Source organism: Pristiophorus japonicus, chromosome 10, assembly GCF_044704955.1.
Source record: "Pristiophorus japonicus isolate sPriJap1 chromosome 10, sPriJap1.hap1, whole genome shotgun sequence".
Lineage (NCBI taxonomy): Eukaryota > Metazoa > Chordata > Chondrichthyes > Pristiophoridae > Pristiophorus > Pristiophorus japonicus.
The window spans coordinates 149,995,651-150,019,143 of NC_091986.1; the positions used below are offsets into that span (position 1 = coordinate 149,995,651).

At 42.2% G+C, this 23,493-nt stretch overlaps 1 protein-coding gene across 1 annotated transcript in view; it reads left to right on the forward strand.

The window, feature by feature from the left end:
- ddx10 (DEAD (Asp-Glu-Ala-Asp) box polypeptide 10) overlaps positions 1-23,493 on the forward strand; it is a 464,721-nt gene that overhangs the window by 252,515 nt on the left and 188,713 nt on the right. The window contains exon 14 of the mRNA XM_070892172.1: positions 5,722-5,853. Within this exon, the coding sequence (XP_070748273.1) occupies positions 5,722-5,853 (132 nt within the window). The remainder of the gene's footprint in view (positions 1-5,721; positions 5,854-23,493) is intronic.

Genomic DNA, 23,493 nt, shown 5'->3' on the forward strand with positions numbered 1-23,493 from the left:
AACAAACTTGCCTTCTCCACGACGGCAGCCGTGATCCTACCCTTGGAGTGCCGGGCTGGAACGTGCAACAAAACCTGCAAGAGAGAAGGTAACATTTTTTTTAATTATCTAGACTACCTTGCCTTTAAGTATTGCCCCCGAGCGCTTGGCCTCCCGATGGACGCCTCCGGTGTTATCGCCCAAAGATGCTGCAGGGGTTGGAACGCAAGTTCGGGACCGGGGCGATGCGCACGGCAATGATGTCACGATCTCCAGGCCACAGATCGGGGCACAACGCCGTACCATCGTTGCAAAACGTCCACCGATTATGACGGGAGTCGATGTTATTGCCGTACCTGGTTGGTGCCCAGTTATCCCCCCCCCCTCCCCCGCCACCCCGGAGGCGATAACGGGAGATGCTAACGAGGTCAAATTCGAGGTCTGTGGAAGATGCTTCAATTTGACTAGTTGAAGAGAAACACTGTTGCTTGGCCTGCTCTCTCTCACTACAAATCTCCTGTAGAGGGCGCCACTCGAAGAAAATCTCTCAAAACTAAGTTGATGCTCAAAAGCCCACAAAGCTGTTCCTTCGCCGCTGACCACAAAATCCGGGCCAGTGTGTTTCATGTTTGCTTGAATGACGTCCTCTTGTCAAAGCAGTTTCCTTGAGGCAGTTAAAAGATCCTTCCTTTATTTGGGGCAGGAGTGGGGAGGAAGCAGAGTTGGTTTAAATTTGTACCTAGGCTTCCACTAATTTTAGAATTGTTACATAAAAGAGTGCCACTCTGCAGCCTTTTTTATTATGTCCACATTGTAAGTGCTCCACAAATGGGTTTTTTAAAATCTAGGATAAATTTTACTAAAAAAACTAAATACCATGAAACAAATGGTTTATGTTAAGCAATTGTCTTGGCCGCCATAAACTTGCTCATACTTATGCAGAAGTTCCTCTTTCAGGACATTTTTCAGGATTGGACAAATCTAGCGAGAGAGAGAGCTGCATGCCTCTCCAGACAAGCATCATCTCCTGTATTTCTGCTTGTTGATAAACTGCCAGCCTGGAGGCTGGACAGTCTCCTTTTCTTGCTCTCATAGGATTTTGTATCCATTTCCTGTTTCCCTTGATCCCTTGGGCAGTTGAAAAGATAAGAACAGAACGCAATAATAGCCTCTTATCATCCTTGTTACATTTTTGGGTCTTTTTTTCTACCGTTCTTTATTCTGGTGTTTTTGGCTCTTGTATTGGAAATAGCAAGTCCTAACTTCCTATGGCTTTGAGCCCGTCTACCCTAGCTTTACTATCTAGGTAAATTGTTTGGCAACGCGCCTGTGACAACAAACACACAATCGAAGTCCGCAGGCTATTTTTAAGATCCATCTCCAGTCCTCGAAAAACAATCATATCAGTCCTTGATTTTGTTGATTTAATAGATTTGGTTAATATTTTAAAACTATGAACAAGAGATGTGACACATATAATGCATATTCATAAGAATTAGGAGCGGGACATACGGCTTTGCTCTGCCACTCAATAAGATCATGACTGATCCCCATATCCCTTGATTCCCCTAGAGTCCAAAAAGCGGAGCCAAAAATATAGTAGAATATTTACAGTGGAAATATATCACCTAGTCCCTTGATGGCGAAAAATAGCAAAATGTTGCAAATCTAAGTTGTATGTTGTATGTATGTGAACATGTGTTGTGTCCCCCTCCCTGTAACTCGTTTAGAGATGTGGGAGTGAGTTAAAATCTATCTGTTTCTTGATGGAAGATACCATTTTGTTCGATTGAATCACTGTCCATTTGCTTCTGTTTAATAGCTCGCCACTTCCGTGCTCAGTGCTTCTTGAAAATTAATAATGGCCAGTCTCATTCAAAAGATAAGCTGTCATTCATAACTGAAGCATTCACAAAATCTGTATATATTTGAAAATACTGTGTTGCAATGCTCTCGAGCCTTCTATCAGGAGAGACAAAAACAAACGTCACAGCATATGTAGGTTGAAGCAGCAGCTGGCCTTTTAAGATCTCATGTATTTTGTGTTTTTTAAAGGGACAGCTCCAAACTATGGGGTCAAGTTTCGGCCTGAGTTGCTCCTATTTTTTTTGGAGCAACTAGTTTAGAATGGAGTATCTTAGAAATTGCAATTCTTGGCATTTAGTTTGCTCCTGTTCTAGTGAGTTAGAACAGTTTCATTTTAGAACAGATTTTTTTTTTCCAAATGGGGGCATGGCCGGCCACTTACGCCTGTTTTGAAAGTTTAGGCAGCGAAAACTTACTCCAAACTAACTTAGAATGGAGTAAGTGTAGATTTTTGTACACTCAGAAAAAACAATCCTACACTTAGAAAATCAGGCGAAGGGAACGAGAGGTGGGGGTGGGGGGGGTTTACAAACATTAAACACATCACTTTCACAAATAAAGAGCCACCATCAATAATAAATGATAAATAAATCAATCAATAAAAAAAATTTTTTAAAAATAATAAATAAAAAATTAAGTTTCTACTCACCGACTGCAGCACCGGGAGCCCTCCAACAGCGTGCTGGGACGGCCTTCTCTCCCCCCCCCCCCCCCCCCCACAGTGTGTATCTCTCTGTCTGTCAGTGTCTTTGTGTTTCTGATATTGAGGGTGGGGAGAGGGAGAGGGGAGAAGCTGAACGGGCCCAGCCGACGAGAAGAAGCCAGGCTGAAGACTTCGGGTGGGGCCCGCCCCCAGCAAGATGCCGGGCAGGCGGGCCCCGCCGAAGACGTGAAGAGGGAGCGGACCGGACCTGAAGGGGTGGGGGGGAGGGAGCGGGAGCCGGGGGGGGTGCGCAGGAGAGAGCCAGAGGGAGCGGGAGCTGAACCGGGGGGGTGGGGGGGATAGCCCGTGCAGGAACTGGAGGAGAGAGGTGCAGTCTGATCTTCGTTGCCCCAGTGAGCCTATTCGGCCAGGGCTTGGGATGGCGTGCTTCGGGCCCCTTCCACACAGTTTCGCCACCTGGAGCTACTGCATGTGCAGAGGTCCCGGCACTGTTTTCAGCGCCGGGACCTGGCTCCGCCCCCGACTGCTTGTGCTGTGCTGCGTCGAGGGCTTGGATCAACCTGAGGGAGTGGAGAATACCAAGGTAAGTTTTCGTCGCGGAAATCAGGCGTGGCTCGAACGGCGCAGCCCGAATCTTGACCCCTATAAAACGAGATGGAACTGCTTATTTGACAGAGTACCGACAACTTTGGTTCTTGACATGATAATGATATCAGGGCAGAATCCTGGTGCCTTGCAGAATGTGTATCTCCTCACAGCTGATGAGCAACAGTACGTATCTTAAGTAATTTTTTTTCCAGAATCTGGGCAGTCTTTATTATTCATAATAAAACTGGGGAGTTTTTTTATACAATACAGGTTTCTCTAGCCCAGAACTGGGGAAATCCTAATGGGAATTCTACTCCCATAGTGACGAGCACCATGTTTCTGACCACTATCATGAACCGGCTTAAAGTTCTTGAAGCATTTTCAAGGAATAATGGCTAGAGGGCCCTTCAAGATAATTTCTTAATTATTGTGTTGTCAAACATTTTTGTATTGTAAATATACCAGAACATTTTTATTAAGAGAATGAACTTGTATCATAAGTGTTTGCTGGGGTGGATAAGGTCTGAATTTTGTTGAACGTTACAATGTTGCCAACCTTGCTGCCTCATAAATCAGGAGACAAACTCTTAATCATGAGATTTGGTATAAAAATCATGAGTTGCTATTTACATTCCCGACCCCTCGGTGACCTTTGCTTCTGGACAGGAAGCGCATTTGGCTGACACTAATCAATTACAGGTTGGGCATCACTAGTCCGGGACTCTCTGGTCCGGAAACATTCATGGTTCAGCATTAGATGGGCCTGAGGGAGAGGTGGGTTTATTTTTTTTAAAAAGCACCAAACAAGCGCATTAATTAATAAATGTGGCTGGGAGATTTCTACATGGGGAGAGCGAGGCCCGAGTTTCGCAGCATGAGAGTTTGAAATGCAATCTGTGAGTTTTGCAATCTGAGGTTAGCTGTGCCATCTCAGTGAGTGTTGCAATGTGTTATCTGTGCAATCTGACTGTGCCGTGGGTCTGTAACTTTAAACGGTGTTTCAGAAAGCAGGCTCGGTTGTTGCTGCAGTGTGCGTGCGGCGATTGGCTGGGAGCAGCTGTCAGTCAGTCTGAGTGTGTGTGGCGATTGGCTAGAGCGGTTGTCAGTCAATCAGCGAGTGTGCGCATGGGTGCTGAGGGAGCCGCCCACAGAGACTTGAGCGCATAATCTAGGCTGACACTTCAGTGCTGTATGAGATGTTAAACTGAGGCCTCATCTACCGTCTCAGGTGGACGTAAAAGATCCCATGGCACAATTTGAGCAGTGGAGTTCTCTGTCCAGCCCAATATTTATTCCTCAATCAACACCAATAAGCAGCCTATCTGGTCATTTGTCTCATTGGTGTTTGCGGGACTTTACTATGCAAGTTGGCTACCACAATGCCATATTATAAAAGTGACCACACTTCAGAAAGTAATTCATTGGCTGTGAAGTGCTTTGGGTGTCCTGAGGTTGTGAAAAGTGCCATACAAAATGAAAATTCTTTCATTTTAGTGGTTACCTTTTTAAAAAATAAAGTCACTTGGATTACATTTAAAATTGTTATTTGCGCTCTACTGGTTTATGATGTATACCTGAGAATTTGATATTTTTGCATTAGTGCTGGGTTCCCTGTATTTCAAGTCTTATGAAAATATTTAGAATTATTTTGACTTCTTTTGGAAAATGCTCCCATGAAACTCAAGATTACTGTCTCCACACGGTTGTTAGTATTGCTTCACCAGTTTGAGATGAGTGACTAATGGGACCAAATTTATTGATCATTGTTATGGTTTATTAATGATTGCAATCATCATTTTTCTCCTTTCTTTTTGTACCTTTTCTCCTAAAGTTGCTAACTCTTGTGGGAAGACTGCTCTATGGACATTAGGAGCTATCTAGTACCTCATCAAGATAACTTTTCACATATGAGCCTGGACAAGTGTCTGCAGGCTCTTTTTCCATAAAGGGTAGCACAGCTGAGTCTGTCTCTGCACTTGGCAATTCAGATCACTGGATTGGAATCTGAAGTGGGATCTCTGCTTCACTCTCCTCACCCAGGTACTCTGAGGATTCTTGTAGACCTCTATTGGCACTCTTGTCATGAACAGCTATCTCATCACAGATCAGGGTTGGACTTTCTGAACTGTTAGCTCAGTACCTATAATGTGGTGCTTTTAGTCATGTTATTTGCAATCATTAATTTGAAGGCAGCAGCAAAAAAAATTACTGTAATTCTACACTTTTGATCTGTTGTGGCTTTTCTAGTGCAAGTTTTAAAAAAAAATTACAAATGTGAAAAATGGTAAACAGGAAGTCTGTTCTTTTTTGATGGGAATTGCTCCCTGATAAATCTTCAGGCTTTACTGAATTTTTGTTATCCTTTTGCAGTATTACTTTCACAGCATGCTACTGGCTAAGTACTGTGCAGTTTTTATATAGGTCAAGAAGCATTTACCACTGCACCAGAGCAATACATATGCAACATTCTTTCCGAATATCATTGATTTGTAAGCAAACATTATTCTTGCTCTGTAAGGTAAATGTGTACGTATAAGTTGATAGCCATGTGTTGTAGTAGTCCAATCAGATTTTGGTTGTATAGAGCCAAGATATTTATTATGTTTGCATTTTTTATTTCTCAGAAACCTGAAAAAGAAGAAAAAGAAAAAATGAAGAAAACAACAATAAAAAAAACAAAAGTCAAAGAAGCAAAGAAGGTCTTGAAGAAAAATTTTAAAGTGAATACAAAAGTCACTTTTGATGAAGAGGGAGAGGTGAGTTTCAGGTAGACACATAGACAAGTAGATTATTTTTGTGACTCATTTCCCTATGCCAATTAAACTTTAATAGTCTGACATTTTATGTCTAATATATTTTCAGAACTTAACCAATAGGTTTAAGTAAAAAAAAAAAAAAATTGAAGTGCATGATTAGTGAGATATGAGACAGGAATCTGTCACAAAGATATTCACATTGATAACTTGGTAGTATGGATCTTGTAGGAAAGTTTATCATCTCAAATTCTAGCTAGATAACGATAACTTTACAGAAGCTATAGGAAATTCTACCATTCTTCTCTTCACCCTCCTTCTCCCACCGCCCCCCAGCCCCCTGCCAGATAGATTCAGGTTATTTCCTTTACAGGACAATTGTTCAAATTTCTAAAATTATTAACTGCAGCCTGGCTACTCTCTTTAATCTCATTAATATACATTGTTTTCGTAAATGTATCTAAAAATCATGAAATAATGTCAAAGCTTAGCTATAAAATAGTTTTTGAATGCTTGTTAATTAAATCTATATTTAGGTACGGAGTATATGTGCCAAACTTAAATTCCTGTCATTGAAATGAAACTAGTTGTTCCAAAATGTTTGTCACAAATAATTAAATTGAATTAAATAGACAGTAATGTTGCAATGAATGATATGATTTGAATATTGATGGCATATGAAACAGGCACACAAATATAATTATTGTATTATCATTTTGAGGTGTAGTTAGCTTGTATAGTAACTGCTAATTTATTCATAATGTGACTGAGCTTCATATAACATAAAATGTGAATTCACTAATGGCATTTGTCCCCTCCCATTTTATCTCATTGCTGCCATCCAAGCTTCCCAATATCATCCTCCAGGTCTAAAGGCCATAAACTCTAGCCAGCTTTCTACTATTGCTGTAAATGTTGCTCTGTATTGCTAAATGAGGCTTTTTCTGCAGTGTGACGTACTTCACTTACTGTTTCCTGTGGTGCCACCAATCCAATTATATAGTAATAGACTGACTATCCATTGCAGCAGCTAATTTACAAATTTCATTGATGTCCTTGATTGATGGTCCTTTTTTAAGCAAGTTGTGTTTCATATGTTCAAAAATAATACCCTCCACAGTTTATTCTGACCTCGAGCTACATTTTACTGAATTAAGCTTAAATATTTTATGTAATGCTGCCTTTGGTGATGTATCATGAAGTGCTGCTTCAGTGGTGTGAAGAAGGAATGCTATTCCCAGTTCATCATTCCTTTCTTGGTGTCACTGGATGCAACATCAGGGGAAGTTATTCACAACATTTTTTGTTCCTTGGTTATTTCTACAGCACAGTTTTAAAGGCTCAAACACAAAAGATTACTGAGATTACTAATGCTTGTAACCAGTATCACCTACTACACTATTTGGGGATGGGGCAATGCAGGTGAACAATCTGGAGAACATTAGAAACATAGAAAGTAGGTGCAGGAGTAGGCCATTCAGCCCTTCAAACCTGCACCACTATTCAATATGATCATGGCTGATCATGCAACTTCAGTACCCCATTCCTGCTTTCTCTCCATATCCTTTGATCCCTTTAGCCGTAAGGGGCACATCTAACTCCCTTTTGAATTATATCTAACGAACTGACCTCAACAACTTTCTGTCGTAGAGAATTCTGCAGGTTCACAATTCTCTGAGTGAAGAAGTTTCTCCTCATCTCGGCCCTAAATGGCTTACCCCTTATCCTTAGACTGTGACTCCTGGTCTGGACTTCCCCCAACATCGGGAACATTCTTCCTGCATCTAACCTACCCAATTGCGTCAGAATTTTATATGTTTCTATGAGATCCCCCCTCATTCTTCTAAATTCCAGTGAATATAAGCCTAGTCGATCCACTCTTTCTTCATATGTCAGTCCTGCCATCTCGGGAATCAGTCTGGTGAACCTTCGCTGCACTCCCTCAATAGCAAGAATGTCCTCCCTCAGATTAGGAGACCAAAATTGTACACAATACTCAAGGTGTGGTCTCACCGAGGCCCTGCTCCTATACTCAAATCCCCTCGTTATGAAGGCCAGCATGCCATTTGCTTTCTTTATTGCCTGCTGCACCTGCATGCCTACTTTCAATGACTGATGTACCATGACACCCAGGTCTCGTTGCACCTCCCCTTTTACTAATCTGTCACCATTCAGATAATCTGCCTTCCAGTTTTTGCCATCAAAGTGGATAACCTCTCACTTATCCACATTATACTGCATCTGCCATGCATTTGCCCACTCACCTAACCTGTCCAAGTCACCCTACAGCCTCTTAGCATCCTCCTCACAGTTCACACTGCCACCCAGCTTAGTGTCATCTGCAAACCTGGAGGTATTACATTCAATTCCTTCATCTAAATCATTAATGTATATTGTAAATAGCTGGGGTCCCGGCACTGAACCCTCAGCACCCCACTAGTCACTGCCTGCCATTCTGAAAAGGACCTGTTTATTTCCACAAATAGAAGCAGCAGTAGGCCATTCAGCCCCTTGAGCCTGCTCTGCCATTCAATAAGATCAGGGCTGATCTCCTACCTCAATTCCACTTTCCTGCACTATCCCCATATCCCTTGATTCCCTTACTATTCAAAAATCTATCGATCTCTGTCTTGAATATACTCAATGACTGAGCATCCACAGTCCTCTGGGGATAGAGAATTCCAAAGATTCACCACCCTCTGAGTGAAGAAATTTCTCCTCATCGCAATCCTAAATGTTCGACCCTGTCGAGGAAATTTCTAAGTTAAAGTAACTCAAGCGGAGATTTCAGAGTCTTGCTTCAAGAGATTCTTTTAATATGTACAGGCGAGATATCTCGGAGAGATGCTTGGTCCTTACCAAGGCAATACTCTGAAATTCTATAGAAACTTGTTCCATCTTTATACAGAAAAAAAGGAATTTTATCTCTACAATTGACACCTACATTATTCAGGAACATTACCAATTCTAAACAGGGCACAAAGGTCAGTTTACACAGCCCAACAGTATCTTGTCACGTCATTATTCAATCTTTTCGAGGGTCAGCAAGATCATCACTAAAAGCCCCTCTTATCAGAGAAATCAGTTTGTCCAGGCAATGGGGGTATCTTAACATATACAAATACCAGATGTACAGCTTTCATGTTATCTGTTCTTTTCTAACAAAGAAGAGACATCAAGTATTTTCTGGCCTTGCAGGATTCTGCAGTCTCAGCACAGAATTAAACTTACTAAAAGGAAAAGAGAAATTTAACCCCTTCCTATATCGTGAACTAAAGTTCTTCCACAACTCCCTCCTTGTTGATCTTTTATCTTTAATGATCAACATGCTTTCCTTCTTAGAAAGAAAAGGGAGGCTCATACCCCTCGGGGTAAGGTCTCATCTCTAAACATTCTTTTTCATTATAGTCATCTAACTGTCCCTCTATTCTGTTTAACCTTCCTTTCACGATCACATTTTTCTGCTCTATTTTTTCTACTAGGTTCATTACTTGTCTGTTATGTAGCCAGATACCTGTAGTTGCTGTAGCCCTTCATCCCACGCGTTTCTCAACTCTATACTTTCTCCTATTAGTCCTCCTACAACCTGGATTTTGTTTTGCAGGGTCTCTATATCTATTGTGTTCAAGGCTCCCATTCCTACTCCTACCCCACCTAATACAGTTCCCAGCACGTCTCGCTTTTTTCTCAAGGATCGGTCCAGTGTGACTCCAACACTGGTCGTGTTGCAACCATCCCTCTCCCTTAGCGGATATAGGATTTGTATGGTTAAATTTACTATACCTGGGGATCTTACTACCGATATGCAGGTGGTCAATATCCGTTTTAAATGGCCCGGATCTCTTTTTTTGTACGGTTCATGCACTTTACCCATCCTCTGTTTTCTATTTTAAAATGACAATCTTCTTCGGGGTCACAAAACGTGCCATTAGTTTCTTGGCTCTCAGCTATTTCCTTGCTGGTCAGGCATGTCATTCCGCAGGCCTCACACCTTACTGTGAAGTTCCCCACTTTGCAATCCTCTTTTTCCGAACATACATAAGTGCCCTGCTGTCCTGCTTTGTCAATCGTGCCCCAGGCCATTTCTCCTTTCCATATTTTACCTTCTTTTATAAACCTTTCTTCTGTTTTAACTCTTCCCACTGCCAGAAGGATTAACATACCCAGTGTCCCCTGATAGTTTTGCCAGGAGTCCTTCCTCATCTTCCTCCCTTTGTTTTCTTCTATAATGCTCCTGAACCAATTCGTTAAAATAATAGCTTACTAGTACAATAGTAACAGTGATCTACAAGATAAAGACCCAAATTGGTATACAGGCAAGTTCTGACATCTAGCTTGATACTTCGGGGTATTATGCTCTTAGTCCAGCCTGTCTCGGTAGAAACAAAAGGGGATGAGTACAGTTCTTTTCGGGGTGTGTCCGCCCTAGCTCGGTATTTCTTCTTCTTGCTGTGTTTCGTCTGGAAGGTAGTATTTACATCGGGTGGCGTGTATCCAATTTGGATGTTTTTCCAGTTTCAGGGCGGTTCTTGTTGTGAGGATTATCTGATATGGTCCCTTCCACCTAGGAGAAAAAGATTCCTTGTTTAGAGTTTTCACTAATACTTGCTCTCCCGGCCTGAAAGGGTGCATGTTTCCCTCTGACGGAGGTACTTGGGTCTGTTTTATTCGCTCATGCAGGCTTCTCGCTATTTCACACATGGCCTGAGCATATTTTAGCGACTTTTCGTCATTCCAAATTAATGCTACCTTTTCTGCTCCTAGTGGCGGTTTCACACCAGTAGGCATTGGCCTTCCTAATAAGGCTTCATGGGGTGTCAAACCAGTATTTCGGTTCTTTTGGTTTCTTATGGTATATAGTACCAATGGAAGGGCATCTGGCCATTTTAGTCCTGTTTCTTGACATACTTTAGTAAGGGTGGACTTTATCACTCCATTGACTCTTTCCACCATGCCTGAGGACTGAGGTTGATACGGTATGTGCAATTTCCACTGGAAACCTAGCGCTTCGGCTAGATTCTGCACTATTTTTCCTGTAAAATGTGTTCCTCTGTCACTGTTGATTCCCATAGGTATCCCATATCTTGGCACTATTTCTTTAAATAGGATCTTCACTACTGTTCGGGCATCATCCTTCCTTGTTGCATATGCCTCTACCCACCTTGTAAACATATCTACTATTACTAATAGATACTTAAAACCTAATACTGGAGGCATGTGGACAAAATCAATTTGCAAATTTTCAAAGGGCATGCTTGGTTGGGGTAGATGGTCATATTCTGCAGGCGTCTTTCCTCTATTGTTTTGTTGGCAAATTTGGCAGGTTTTAGCAATTTTCTCAATTATTACTGTTATTCCTGGTGCATACCATTGCGCATTGATAGCATGTATCATCCCTCCTTTGCCCATGTGAGCCTGACCATGAGCTAGGCGAGACAAGGGCAAAAACAAAGACCTGGGACATACAGTTCGTCCGTCAGGATGGGTCCAGATATTTTTTAAAAAACATCCTTGTTTCTCCCATGTTTTTCTTTCCTGCACTGTAACTTGTTGCTGTGCTATTTCAAGTTGTTGGGCGCTCAGTGTTGGCAGAGGGGAGACTGAGGCTGCCTGTAGGCAGCACGTCTGTTCCAAAGCGGCTCGTCGGGCCGCCTCGTCGGCCCTCCTATTTCCTATTGATACTTCATCTTCACCAGTTGTGTGGGCTGCGCATTTAATAACAGCAACCCTTTTTGGCAATTGAATGGCATCTATCAGGTTAAGCACTAATTGTGAGTGCTTAATATGCTTCCCGCCAGAGGTGATGAAGCCTCTGTTTTTCCATAGTTGTCCAAAATCATGGACTACACCAAATGCATATCTTGAATCGGTATATATATTAGAAGATTGATTTTTTTTAGCTAATATACATGCTCTAGTTAGGGCGAACAATTCAGCTGCCTGTGCCGAGGTTCCGGGGGGCAAGGCAAATGCCTCAACAATTTCATATGGGTTCACAATAGCATAGCCTGCCAGGAGCAAATTGTCTGATGGTCTGTGAGACGACCCATCTGTATAAAGAATGAGATCGGGATTGTCCATTGGTTCCGTAAGCAAATCTGGTCTAGGCATGGTAGCCATCTCCACTGTTGACAGACAGTCGTGCTGGTCTGGGTCCTCTATTTCTCTAGTGGAGCTGGTAGGAACAAAAACAGCAGGGTTTACTGCAGGCGCACGGCGAAAAGTGTAGTTAGGGTGTGACAACAGCAGCACCTCGTAGCCTGTCCTTCGGGATGCTGTGAAATGCTGAGTTGCTGCGGAATTCAACAATAACAGCACCGCATGCGCGGTGATAACAGTGCACGGATAGTCCAATACAATTGGTACTGATTTTTCCACCATGACCGCAGTAGCGGCTACAGCACGCAGACAAGCAGGCATTCCTCGTACTACTGGGGGGAGCATTACCGAATAATAAGCAACTGGTCTATTTCCCCCACCATGTTCTTGGGTTAACACTGCTGTTGCGAATCCTTCTTTTTCATTCACATACATTTGAAAAGGTTTCGAATAGTTCGGAAGTCCCAATGCTGGAGCGTTAGTAATAGCATTTTTTTTAACTGTTTAAATGCTTCTTCCCTCTCAGGGGTCCATTCCACTTTAGGTGGGGACCCTATGGGGCACCGCAGAATAGACATGTCCAACATGGTTTTTATGTTTAGCCCAGAGTTCGGGGGACACTTGACTCAGTGCCATTGGTATGTTAGGGCTAGTTTGTCCGGGGGGTTGCTGTTTTTCAAACGTAGCATCGTGCCCTTTTCTCTCCCAGTGGAGAATTCCTCTGTCACGGGTGATAAATTCTAGCCGTATATCCTGCAGTTCTATCATCGCCTATGGTTGATAACCTGGTTGCTGTCTTTTCTCTTCTATGTCTAAGATCATCCCGCCCATGTCTTTAGGTTTTGCTGGGGGCTTTACAGCCAATGTCAGATGGGGTGTCGTATTTTCTTCTTTAAATCGTTTTTGTTGTAACGGTGTTAGCTCCACGGCCACCCCCAACCCTTCAGATCCGAAATAAATGTGGGGAGTAGCTTCTATTACTTCGTTTTTATTTAAGAACGGTTGCACAAAGCGCTGATAGTCTTCAGCCCTGTGTCGAGTATACCAGGCTGTACAGTGAAGCTGAACTGCCTCAAAGCTTGTTAAGATGATATACAATAACTCTTTAATATTAGGGTCAATTTTAATCTTTAAGTTTTCCACTGCCTCTTTTATCAGGGGGGAGTAGAAGTTGCCACTCAGTTGCCAACTATAAAGGGCAGCACTTTCTTCATTCTTTTCCTCTTTCTCTCTTTCTATCCCATTAAAGAACTGATGAATGTTATTTGGAGGGATCTCCATAAACATCCCTTCCTTTGTGCAATATATTGTGGCTCCTAGTTTGCACAAAGTCTGTCTTCCTAATAGAGGGAGAGGCGTTGTCTTAGAGACTATCAGGGTTTCGTCATTAACTTGTTGTCCTTCAATTGTCAATTTAGTAGGTTCGGATAAAAAATCTTTCAAGGGGACGCCGGCCACACCCATGCTTAAAACAGTGGTGTTGCTTACGGGTAATCCCACAGAGGGCGGTACAGAGGACATAGTGGCGCCGGTATCCACCAGGAACTTTACATAAGTGTTTCCTACTTTTAGTATTGCTAAGGGATTTTCTTCTATGTCCGTTGATAAGCGAAGAGTCGCTGCCTGTACCGTTATGCCTCTGGGGCATCCCTATGCTGATTGATACGGATTGGGGTTAGAAAAGGAAAATTGAGGGGCTGGTGGAGGTGGAGGTTCGGAAAAGTTCCCTTGCGACCCTCTATTCTGTTTGGGCGGGCATCTACAGTCGCGAGCCCAATGCCCTATTCTTCCACAATTTCTACACTCATCTTGAGAGCGATCTCGCTGTGACCACTGTCCTCTTCCTCTTCCTCCACCCCTAAATCCCCCTCGATTCTGCGCCTGCCCTCCGCCTCTCTGCTGGTAATATTGACCTGTTGCTTTGGTTTTACTTACGTAATTGAACAATCCCTCCCTGTCCATGTTTGCCAAGACAGTGACTGTCTCTTTCCAGGTTTTTCCTTGCCAATCTAAAACTTTAATTTTGTAGGTCTTTGCATGCTGTGGTAACATGCAGTTCAGCAGTGTTTGTACTGCTAAAGGTTCATTCGTATCTAAGGGTATTCCTGCATACTCCTCCCAGCTATTTTTCCACCTGGCTGCGAAATCTATCATTGATTCTTCCGCTTTCTGCAAACAGCGAGTAACCTCCCCTATATCCCCATGTTGTCTAGCCCCTTGTAGAATTGCATTCCGTCCTCTATTCTGTAGCCAGTGTGTTAAAGATTCGTTTCCTTCATTTAGCAAATCATTATTAGCTCTCCAATCCCCTTCTTCTCCGGGCGGGATATGGAACATATCTTTTACTCCCTGCCAGGAAGATCCGTACGCTGCTTGTAATAATAGTTTAACATCCCCTGGTAGCGGATTATAAATTGTACAGGTCTGCTCAAGCCAGTTATGAAATGCAACAGGTTTCTTTACCGGGTTTGGGGCTGCAGAGATCATATCTCTGGCCTCTCCCGGAGACCAGGGTTTTAAAACCGCTGTGGTTCCTATCATTACTCAGGGATTTTGGAGGAGGAGGGTAGAGTCGGCTTCTGCCTGAGCTGGGGTTGTTTGTGACCTTAGAACCATACCAGCTCTCAGATTGGCTCCCCCTTTCTTTCTCTCCTGATTTATTCTCTGATATTTTTACTTTCGGAGGCTGATGTCTTTTTGCAACCTCTAGCCATTTAATAAAACATTTATCCATATAATCTTTGTCCCAAGTAGGGTCTCCTCCCCCTTCCTTAGTTATTTTCCTCCATTCTTCGATTAAAGACAATTTAAAACTTCCTCCATATGGCCAGTCCCCATCAGACCAACCATATAAATCGCTACTAAACGTTACCGCGTATCGGTCATCTCCTGTTTCTTTAATTACAGTGTCCGCCGGCGAGCCGGGTGGCACAATGGGATCTCCTACCTTCTCTCGTTGCTTTACTACCTTACGAATCCTTTTTTCAGTTTTACGCTGCATACTCATTCTTTTAGTTGGAGGGTCGGTTTTCTTCCCTTTTCTAGGAACTGGACGCAAGCATCCTGCTCGACTAGAGCTGTTTCCCATTCTCTCCGGGTGCAGTTTCTCGCGGTGTTTCCTGAAACGAGAGGTTAAGACACGCCCACAAAAATATATACACACACAGTATTTACAAAGCGCTCACCGGTGTCTCTTTTCGGCTCGGCTCGGGTCTCCTTTAGCTTTCTTGTTATTTTAGCTTCTTACGGTAGCTACCCTATGCCTCACCCTTCCGGGATCTCGGCGGCTTGCCCCCTTTTCTAGGACAGCCTAGGCACTTTCCCCCTTAAGCTGGGAAAATCCTTTTAAAATTCCTCTTTTTCTTTTAAGCCAATTTTTACTTTTAAACTTGTTCGTTTGGGATCTCGTTATCAGAGGTCCTGCAGACTACGCCAGAAACTGTCGAGGAAATTTCTAAGTTAAAGTAACTCAAGCGGAGATTTCAGAGTCTTGCTTCAAGAGATTCTTTTAATATGTACAGGCGAGATATCTCGGAGAGATGCTTGGTCCTTACCAAGGCAATACTCTGAAATTCTATAGAAACTTGTTCCATCTTTATACAGAAAAAAAGGAATTTTATCTCTACAATTGACACCTACATTATTCAGGAACATTACCAATTCTAAACAGGGCACAAAGGTCAGTTTACACAGCCCAACAGTATCTTGTCACGTCATTATTCAATCTTTTCGAGGGTCAGCAAGATCATCACTAAAAGCCCCTCTTATCAGAGAAATCAGTTTGTCCAGGCAATGGGGGTATCTTAACATATACAAATACCAGATGTACAGCTTTCATGTTATCTGTTCTTTTCTAACAAAGAAGAGACATCAAGTATTTTCTGGCCTTGCAGGATTCTGCAGTCTCAGCACAGAATTAAACTTACTAAAAGGAAAAGAGAAATTTAACCCCTTCCTATATCGTGAACTAAAGTTCTTCCACAGACCCCTTATTCTGAGACTGTGACCCCTGGTTCTCGACTTTCCAGCCAGGGGAAAGATCCTCCCTGCATCTACCCTGTCAAGCCATCTAAGAATTTTGTCTGTTTCAGTGCGATCACCTCTCATTCTTCTAAACGCTAGAAAATATAGGCCTAGTCTACTCAATCTCTCCTCATAGGACAATCCCCCCATCCCAGGAATCAGTCTGGTGAACCGTCGTTGCAGTCCCTTCCCTCTGTGACAAGTATATACTTCCTGAGGTAAGGAGACCAAAACTGTACACACTACTCCAGGTGTGATCTTACCAGGGCCCTATATAATTGCAGCATGACATATTTACTCATACTCAAATCCTCATAATAAAGGCAAACATATAATTTGCTTTCCCGATTGCTTGCATGTTAACTTTCAAAGATTCGTGTACAAGGACACCCAGGTCCCTCTGAACACGAACATTTCCTAATCTCTCACCATTTAAAAGAGAATACTCTGCTTTTCTATTTTTCCTACCAAAGTGGATAACTTCACATTTCTCCACATTCAAGTTTCCCCAGGAGTTGCTCCTTTTTATTTGGAGCAACTCCTTGATTTTTCTGAACTATCTTTTTAGTTGCAATTCTGGCCATTTAATTTGTGCCAGTGTAAGTGAGTTAGTTAGGTTTTTTTTTAGTTCAGTTTTCTTTTCAAAAGGGGGCGTTCCCAGCCACTTACCCCTGTTTTAGGTATTTGGCCAGAAAATAGTTGCTCCAAACTAACTTAGGCCAGCGTATGTTGCCACTTCTGTCTGCACAGAAAAACCTTACCTAGAGTTAAGGAATCAGCGCAAATAACTACATTTAAAGCACCAAACAAAGCACAAAAAGTAATCAATTAATCAACAAATAAAATAGAAGGAACCCTGCACCTAAAGCACCAAAATCATTCAGTAAATAACAAATAAAAAATAGACGTCCTACCTTAGGGAACGCAGCAAGCCGTCGATGAGGGAGCCCATTCGGCCAGGGCTAGGGACAGTGTGCTTCGGCCCCTCCCACACAGCCTGCAGCGCGCGTTTGCAGAAACGGCCTGCCAGGGGCTACTGCACATGCGCGCAGACTCTACCGCGGATGTGCAGAGGTCCCAGCACTGTTTTCTGTGCTGGGACCTGGCTCCGCCCCCAATCCATTGGGCCACGCTGCCCCACGACCAAAGAGAGGCTGGGGAGCGGCCAGAATACCGATGTCTTTTTTCGGCGGCTTGGAAGCGGACAAAAACGGCACACCTCAGGTGAGGGCGCCAGAAAAACAGGTTAGGGAAACTCTAGCCCTTAATTCCATTTGCCATGTTCTTGCCCACTCACTTAGCCTGCCTATATCCCCTTGAAGTCTCTTTGCATCCTCCTCATAACTTACATTCCCACCTAGCTTTGTATCATCAGCAAACTTGGATAAATTACATTTGATCCCCTCATCCAAATGATTGATATAGGTTGTGAATAGTTGAGGCCCAAGCACTGATCCTTGCGGTACCCCACTCATTAAAGTCTGCCAACCCTAAATTGACCCATTTATTCCTACTCTCTGTTTTCTGTCCGTTAACCAATCCTCAATCCATGCTAGTATATTACCCCCAATCTCATGAGCCCTAATTTTGTTCAATAACCTTTTGTGTGGCACATTATCGAATGCCTTCTGAAAATCCAAATACACCACATCCACTGGTTCCCCCTTATTTATTCTGCTAGTTACAACCTTAAAAAACTAACAGATTGGTCAAACATGATTTCCCTTGTTGACTCTGCCGAATCCTATTATTTTCTAAGTGCCCTGTTACCACGTCCTTAATAATAGATACTAGCATTTCCCCTACTACTGATGTCAGGTTAACTGGTATGTAATTCCCCATTTTCTCTCTCCCTCCTTTCTTAAGTAGTGGGGTTCCATTTGCTACCTTCCAATCCGCGGGAACTGTTCTAGAATCTATGGAATTTTGGAAGATGACAACCAATGCATCCACTATCTCTATAGCTACCTCTTTCAAAACCTTAGGATGTTGGCCATCAGGTCCAGTGTTTATTGGCTTTCAGTCCAATTAATTTCTCTAGTACTACTTTTTAAAAATAATTTCTTTCAGTTCCTCATTCTCCCTAGACCCTTGGTTTTCCGCTATTTCTGGGAGGTTCCGTGAAGACAGAAACAAAGTATTTGATTAATTTCTCTGCCATTTCCTTATTCCCCATTATAATTTCTCCTGTCTCAGCCTGTAAGGAGCCAACATTTACATTCCCTAATCTTTCCTTTTTTACATACCTAAAGAAGCTTTTTCAATCTGTTTTTATGTCTCTCTTTGTCGTTAAAGAATCAATGCTGATGTGCACTTAACTATGTAGCATTCGAAACACTCCAAAACTGAAAAATCTTATAATTCTTCTCCATCACCTTATTTGTGTGCTTCCAGACATCCACCCATCTCAAATTCCAAATTATTCCAAACTCCTCCACCTGCAACCAGTCCTGCATTAAGCACTGTTCACCTATAGTCCCCTTGCTAGCCTATGCTGATTCTCCGTACCCCAACCCATTAAATGTTACATTTTTGTTATCATCAAATCCGTCCATGGGCCCACCACATACTACCTCTGCAACCTTCTCCAGCTTTACGTCCACTCCAGTCCTCTGACTCTGACTTTCTGTGCATCCTCGCTCTATCATTTGTAGCAGAGCCTTTAGCTGTCTTGGCTCTACTCTCTAGAAACCCTACATAAACCCCTCCAACTTTATGCTTCTCTCTCCATCTTCTAAAGCCTTCTGAAAAATCACATATTCATCCAAGTCCTTGGACACTTCTCAACTCCCCAAAAGGACATTGTTCCTCAGTGAGATTAACTTGTTCTGCCTGAATCCTATCTTGTAATGGATTTTCACATAAGAATATTGAACCACATTCATTCCATTCCATTCCATAACCCTGTGAACTAGCTTTTTGGTGACCTAGGCACGTGGACACCCAAATCCCTTTGCTCCCTCTACAGCTCCTAGTCTCTCAGCATTAAGAAAATATTCCTATTTGTTTTTCTCTGACCCAAAGTGGATGACCTCACACTTCCCCACATTAACGTCATCTGCCAAAGTTTTTCCCACTCACTTAGTCTGTCTATGTCCCTTTGTAACTTCCTGCTCCCATCTGCACAACTTAATGTGACTCTGAACTTAGTGTTATCCGCAAACTTTGGTATACAACCCTATTCCTTCATCTAAGTCATTGATATATATGTTGAGAAGCTGAGACCCCAGTACAGATCCCTGGGGAACACAACTTGTCACATGCCACCAACCAGTTAACATTCCCTTTATCCCTACTCTCTGTATCCTACCTCCCAACTAATTACCAATGCATGTCACAAGGTTACCGCCAATTCAGTGTTGGGTAAATATCAACTTGTTCCAGCATATTCAAATCATTGACTGCATGTCCAGTATATTTGCACCATAGACTGCATGGAACATTTCAGGGACATCATTCTACTACAATAAGTTCACTACAAACTTTGCATCTATAAAAACAAACCACACATGTAGGAAAATCACAGAATTAATGAGGAATTGTACTAATGTATCTGTCCTAAACAAACCTATCTGTATCTAGACTCATTAATAAACCAAATTGAAGGTCTAAGACACATGCCATCAAGAAGTAGTGTGGGAGAGAGAACAAACTCCTGGCTATAGACTCCCTGTGTTAATGGAAAAAGAGTCTGGAGAATGAGCCATTAACTAAAACAAAAATGAGAGGAAACTAGCACAACAAAAGTAGCGAGATCATCAGTGGAATGGCCAAGCCAAAGATCACGCTAGTGATCATAGATTTGATGACGACGTTGAAGGTGATGGATAAATTGACAGTTAACAGCAGCTTTTATAACTTGAGAAAATACTGATGAACCATTAAATAGATTTGTAATTAGACCAATAAGATCAATTACTTTCTTTAAGTGTAGGCAAATATTCACAGAAAAAGGAAGATGGATGGACTGCAAGTAAAATATTGAGAGGTGTCATAGGCCACATGGAAGTTTAAGAGGCACGTACCTTGAGGATTTAGAAAACTAGAACCAGAGTTCTTATTGGACTTCAGATAGTAGAGGATGCAACAGCTCAGACTTAAGAGTAGGAGAGAAAAGTAATCCAAAAGTGTTGCCTTGCTCTTAAGGAGAGCTAGAAATTGCAGGATCAGGAAGGATGAAAATTGGAAAGGAGAATTGAAGCAATTTGTGAGAGAGAGCTGTTGAAAGGGAGCAGGGGACCAGAGGAGGAGCTGCTGAAGGAACAGGCAGACAGCAGTTGATAAGTTTCATTAAAGTTCTGTTTCGCAAATAGTGGATTTAAAGAATTTACAAGCAGATGGAGTTAGTTCTAGATGCTTCAGACTGATCAAGTTATCAGATTCAGTTGGTACAACTTTTTACCTGAGACTGTAAAACAACAGGATGATTTCCCAAATGAAACAATAATTCCTTTCCTTACTTTACACACTATTCTTATTAGCACAAATAGATCTGAATGATTATGATCTGATAACCATTACAGAGACTTGGTTGCAAGGTGACCAAGGCTGGGAACTGAATATTCAGGGGTATTTGACAATTCGGAAGGATAGACAGAAAGGAAAAAGAGGTGGGGTAGCTCTGTTAATAAAGGATGAGATCAGGCAGTAGTGAGAAATGATATTGGCTCATAAGATCAAGATGTAAAATCAGTTTGGGTGGAGATAAGAAATAATAAAGGGAAGAAGTCACTGGTAAGCGTAGTCTATAGGCCCTCTTAACAGTAGCTACGCTGTCGAGAAATAATGGAGGCTTGTAAGAAAGGTACGGCAAAAATCAAGGGTGATTTTAATCTTCGTATTGATTGGACAAATCAAATTGGCCAAGGTCGCCTTGAGGAAGAGTTCATAGAGTATACCCGAGATGGTTTCCCTGAACAGTACGTTGTGGAACCAACCAGGGAGCAGGCTGTCTTGGATCTGGTACTGTGTAATGAGACAGGATTAATAAATGATCTCATAGTAAAGGATCCTCTAGGAAAGAGTGATCATAGCATGGTCGAATTTGAAATTCAGCTGGAGGGTGAGAAAGTTGGGTCGCAAACCAGTGTCCTGATCTTAAATAAAGGTGATTACAAAGTTTTGAAGGCAAAGTTGGCTAAAGTGGACTGGGAAAATAGATTAAAGTGTAAGACAGCTGATAAGCACAGGCAGACATTTAAGGAAATATTTCATAACTCTCAACAATATATTCCAGGTGAGAAGGAAAGATTTTAAGGGAAGGGAGAACCATCTGTGGCTAACTGTTAGTGTTAGTGTTTTATCAGAAAAATCACTCAACACTCAGTCGGTTCCAACGCCAATGCGGCCTTTATTTACGCCAGCGGGGAGGAAGCCTCAGGACTGGATCCAGGCACTTCTCTCCGCCGAACAAAGGGTTTCATGGATTTTTATATGTTTTACAACAGTTTACCACAGTTCCATCAGCCCATTTCGGCTGGACACTATCCAATTATATAGATTATAGATTCAATTAGACCAATAGATAGAGTTAGTTTCTAAACATAAAGTGGCTCATGTGTTGCTAAGAGATGTGTTGCTAGGAATTACTCATGTATCTTGTAACATGGCCCAGGCCCCCCTTATCTTACTGTCTTTGGGTAGCCTCCTTATCTTAATCTGTTAGAGTCGTATTGTCCTTACATTCACCAGAACATTTTGTCTGAGGCGTGGCTGATTAGAGACATCTGCAGAGTTTGTTTGTTGGTCCTGTGTGTGGGAAACAACAATTATCAGTTTCCAGGAATGCGGTCTATGTCAGCTAACAGAAATCCCTTGAGGCTTCACGGGTAGCCATTTTTATGGTATTAGAGTTACATATTTAGTTCTAACCTTATGCTACAGGTGCCGCTGCCCTAGGGGAGAATTTTCGCTCTAACACTAACTAAGGAAGTAAAGGAAGATATCAAATGGAAAACAATGGCATACAATGTAGCCAAGATTAGTGGGAGGCCAGATGATTGGGAAATTTTTTAAAAACCAGCGAAGGATGACTAAAAAAATAATAGAGGGAGAAGATAGATTATTAGTGTAAACTAGCAAGAAATATAAAATCATCATCATCAGAAATATAAAAACATATAGTAAGAACTTCTACAGGTACATAAAAAGGAAGAGGCTAGCTAAAGTAAACATTGGTCCCTGAGAGAATTAATAATAGGGAACAGGGAAATGGCAAAGACTGTGAACAAATATTTTGTATCGGTCTTCACGGTAGAAGGCACTAAAAACATCCCAATAATAAATAATCAAGGGGCTATAGGGAGGGAGGAACTTAAAACAGTCACTATCACTAAAGAAAAAGCACTTGGTAAAATAATGGAGCTAAGGTGGACAAGATTCCTGGACTTGATGGCCTGCATCCTAAAAGCAGTGGCTGTGGAGATAGTGGATGCATTGGTTGTAATCTACCAAAATTCCATGGAGTCTGGAGATTGGAAAATTGCAAATGTAACGTCCCTATTTAAAAATGGATGGAGACAGAAAGCAGGAAACTATAAACCAATGAGCCGAACATCTGTCATTGAAAAAATGCTGGAGTCCATTATTAAGGAAGCAGTAACAGTTCATTTGGAAAATTATAATGCAGTGAAGTAGAGCCAGCAAGGTTTTATGAAAGGGAAATCGTGTTTGACAAATTTGCTGGACTTTGAGAATGTAACGAGCAGAATGGATAAGGGGAACCAGTGGATGTGGTGTATTTGGATTTCAAGAAGGCATTTGATAAGGTGCCACAGAAAAGGTTACTGCACAAGATAAGAGCTCTCGGGGGTGGGGGTAATATATTAGCATGGATAGAAGATTGGCTAACTAACAGAAAACAGAGAGTCGGGATAAATGGGTCATTTTCCGGTTGGCAAACGGTAATTAGTGGGGTGCCACAGGGATCAGTGCTGGGGCATCAACTATTTACAATCTATATTAATGACTTGGATGAAGGGGCCGAGTATAATGTAACTAAGTTTGCTGATGATACAAAGATGGGTGGGAAAGCAAGTTGTGAGGAGGGGACACAAAATCTGCAAAGGGATATAGACAGGCTAAGTGAGTGGGGAAACATTTGGCAGATGGAGTATAATGTGGGAAAGAGTGAGATTATCCACGTTGACAGGAAAACATTTTTAAAAAGCTATTTTCTACTTAAACGGAGGCAGGTACAACAAGTATTCAGGAAGACAAATGGAATGTTGACCTTTATTGTAAGGGGGATGGAGTATAAATTTGCATGGATAGAGGATTGGCGAACAGAGAGTTGGGATAAATGGTTCATTCTCTGGTTGGCAACCAGTAACTAGTGGAGTGCCGCAGGGATCAGTGCTGGGACTATCTACATTAACGACTTGGAAGAAGGGACTGAGTATAACGTAGCCAAGTTGGCTGACGATACAAAGATAGGAGGAAAAGCAATTTGTAAGGAGGACACAAAATCTGCAAAAGGACATAGACAGGCTAAGTGAGTGGGCAAAAATTTGGCAGATGGAG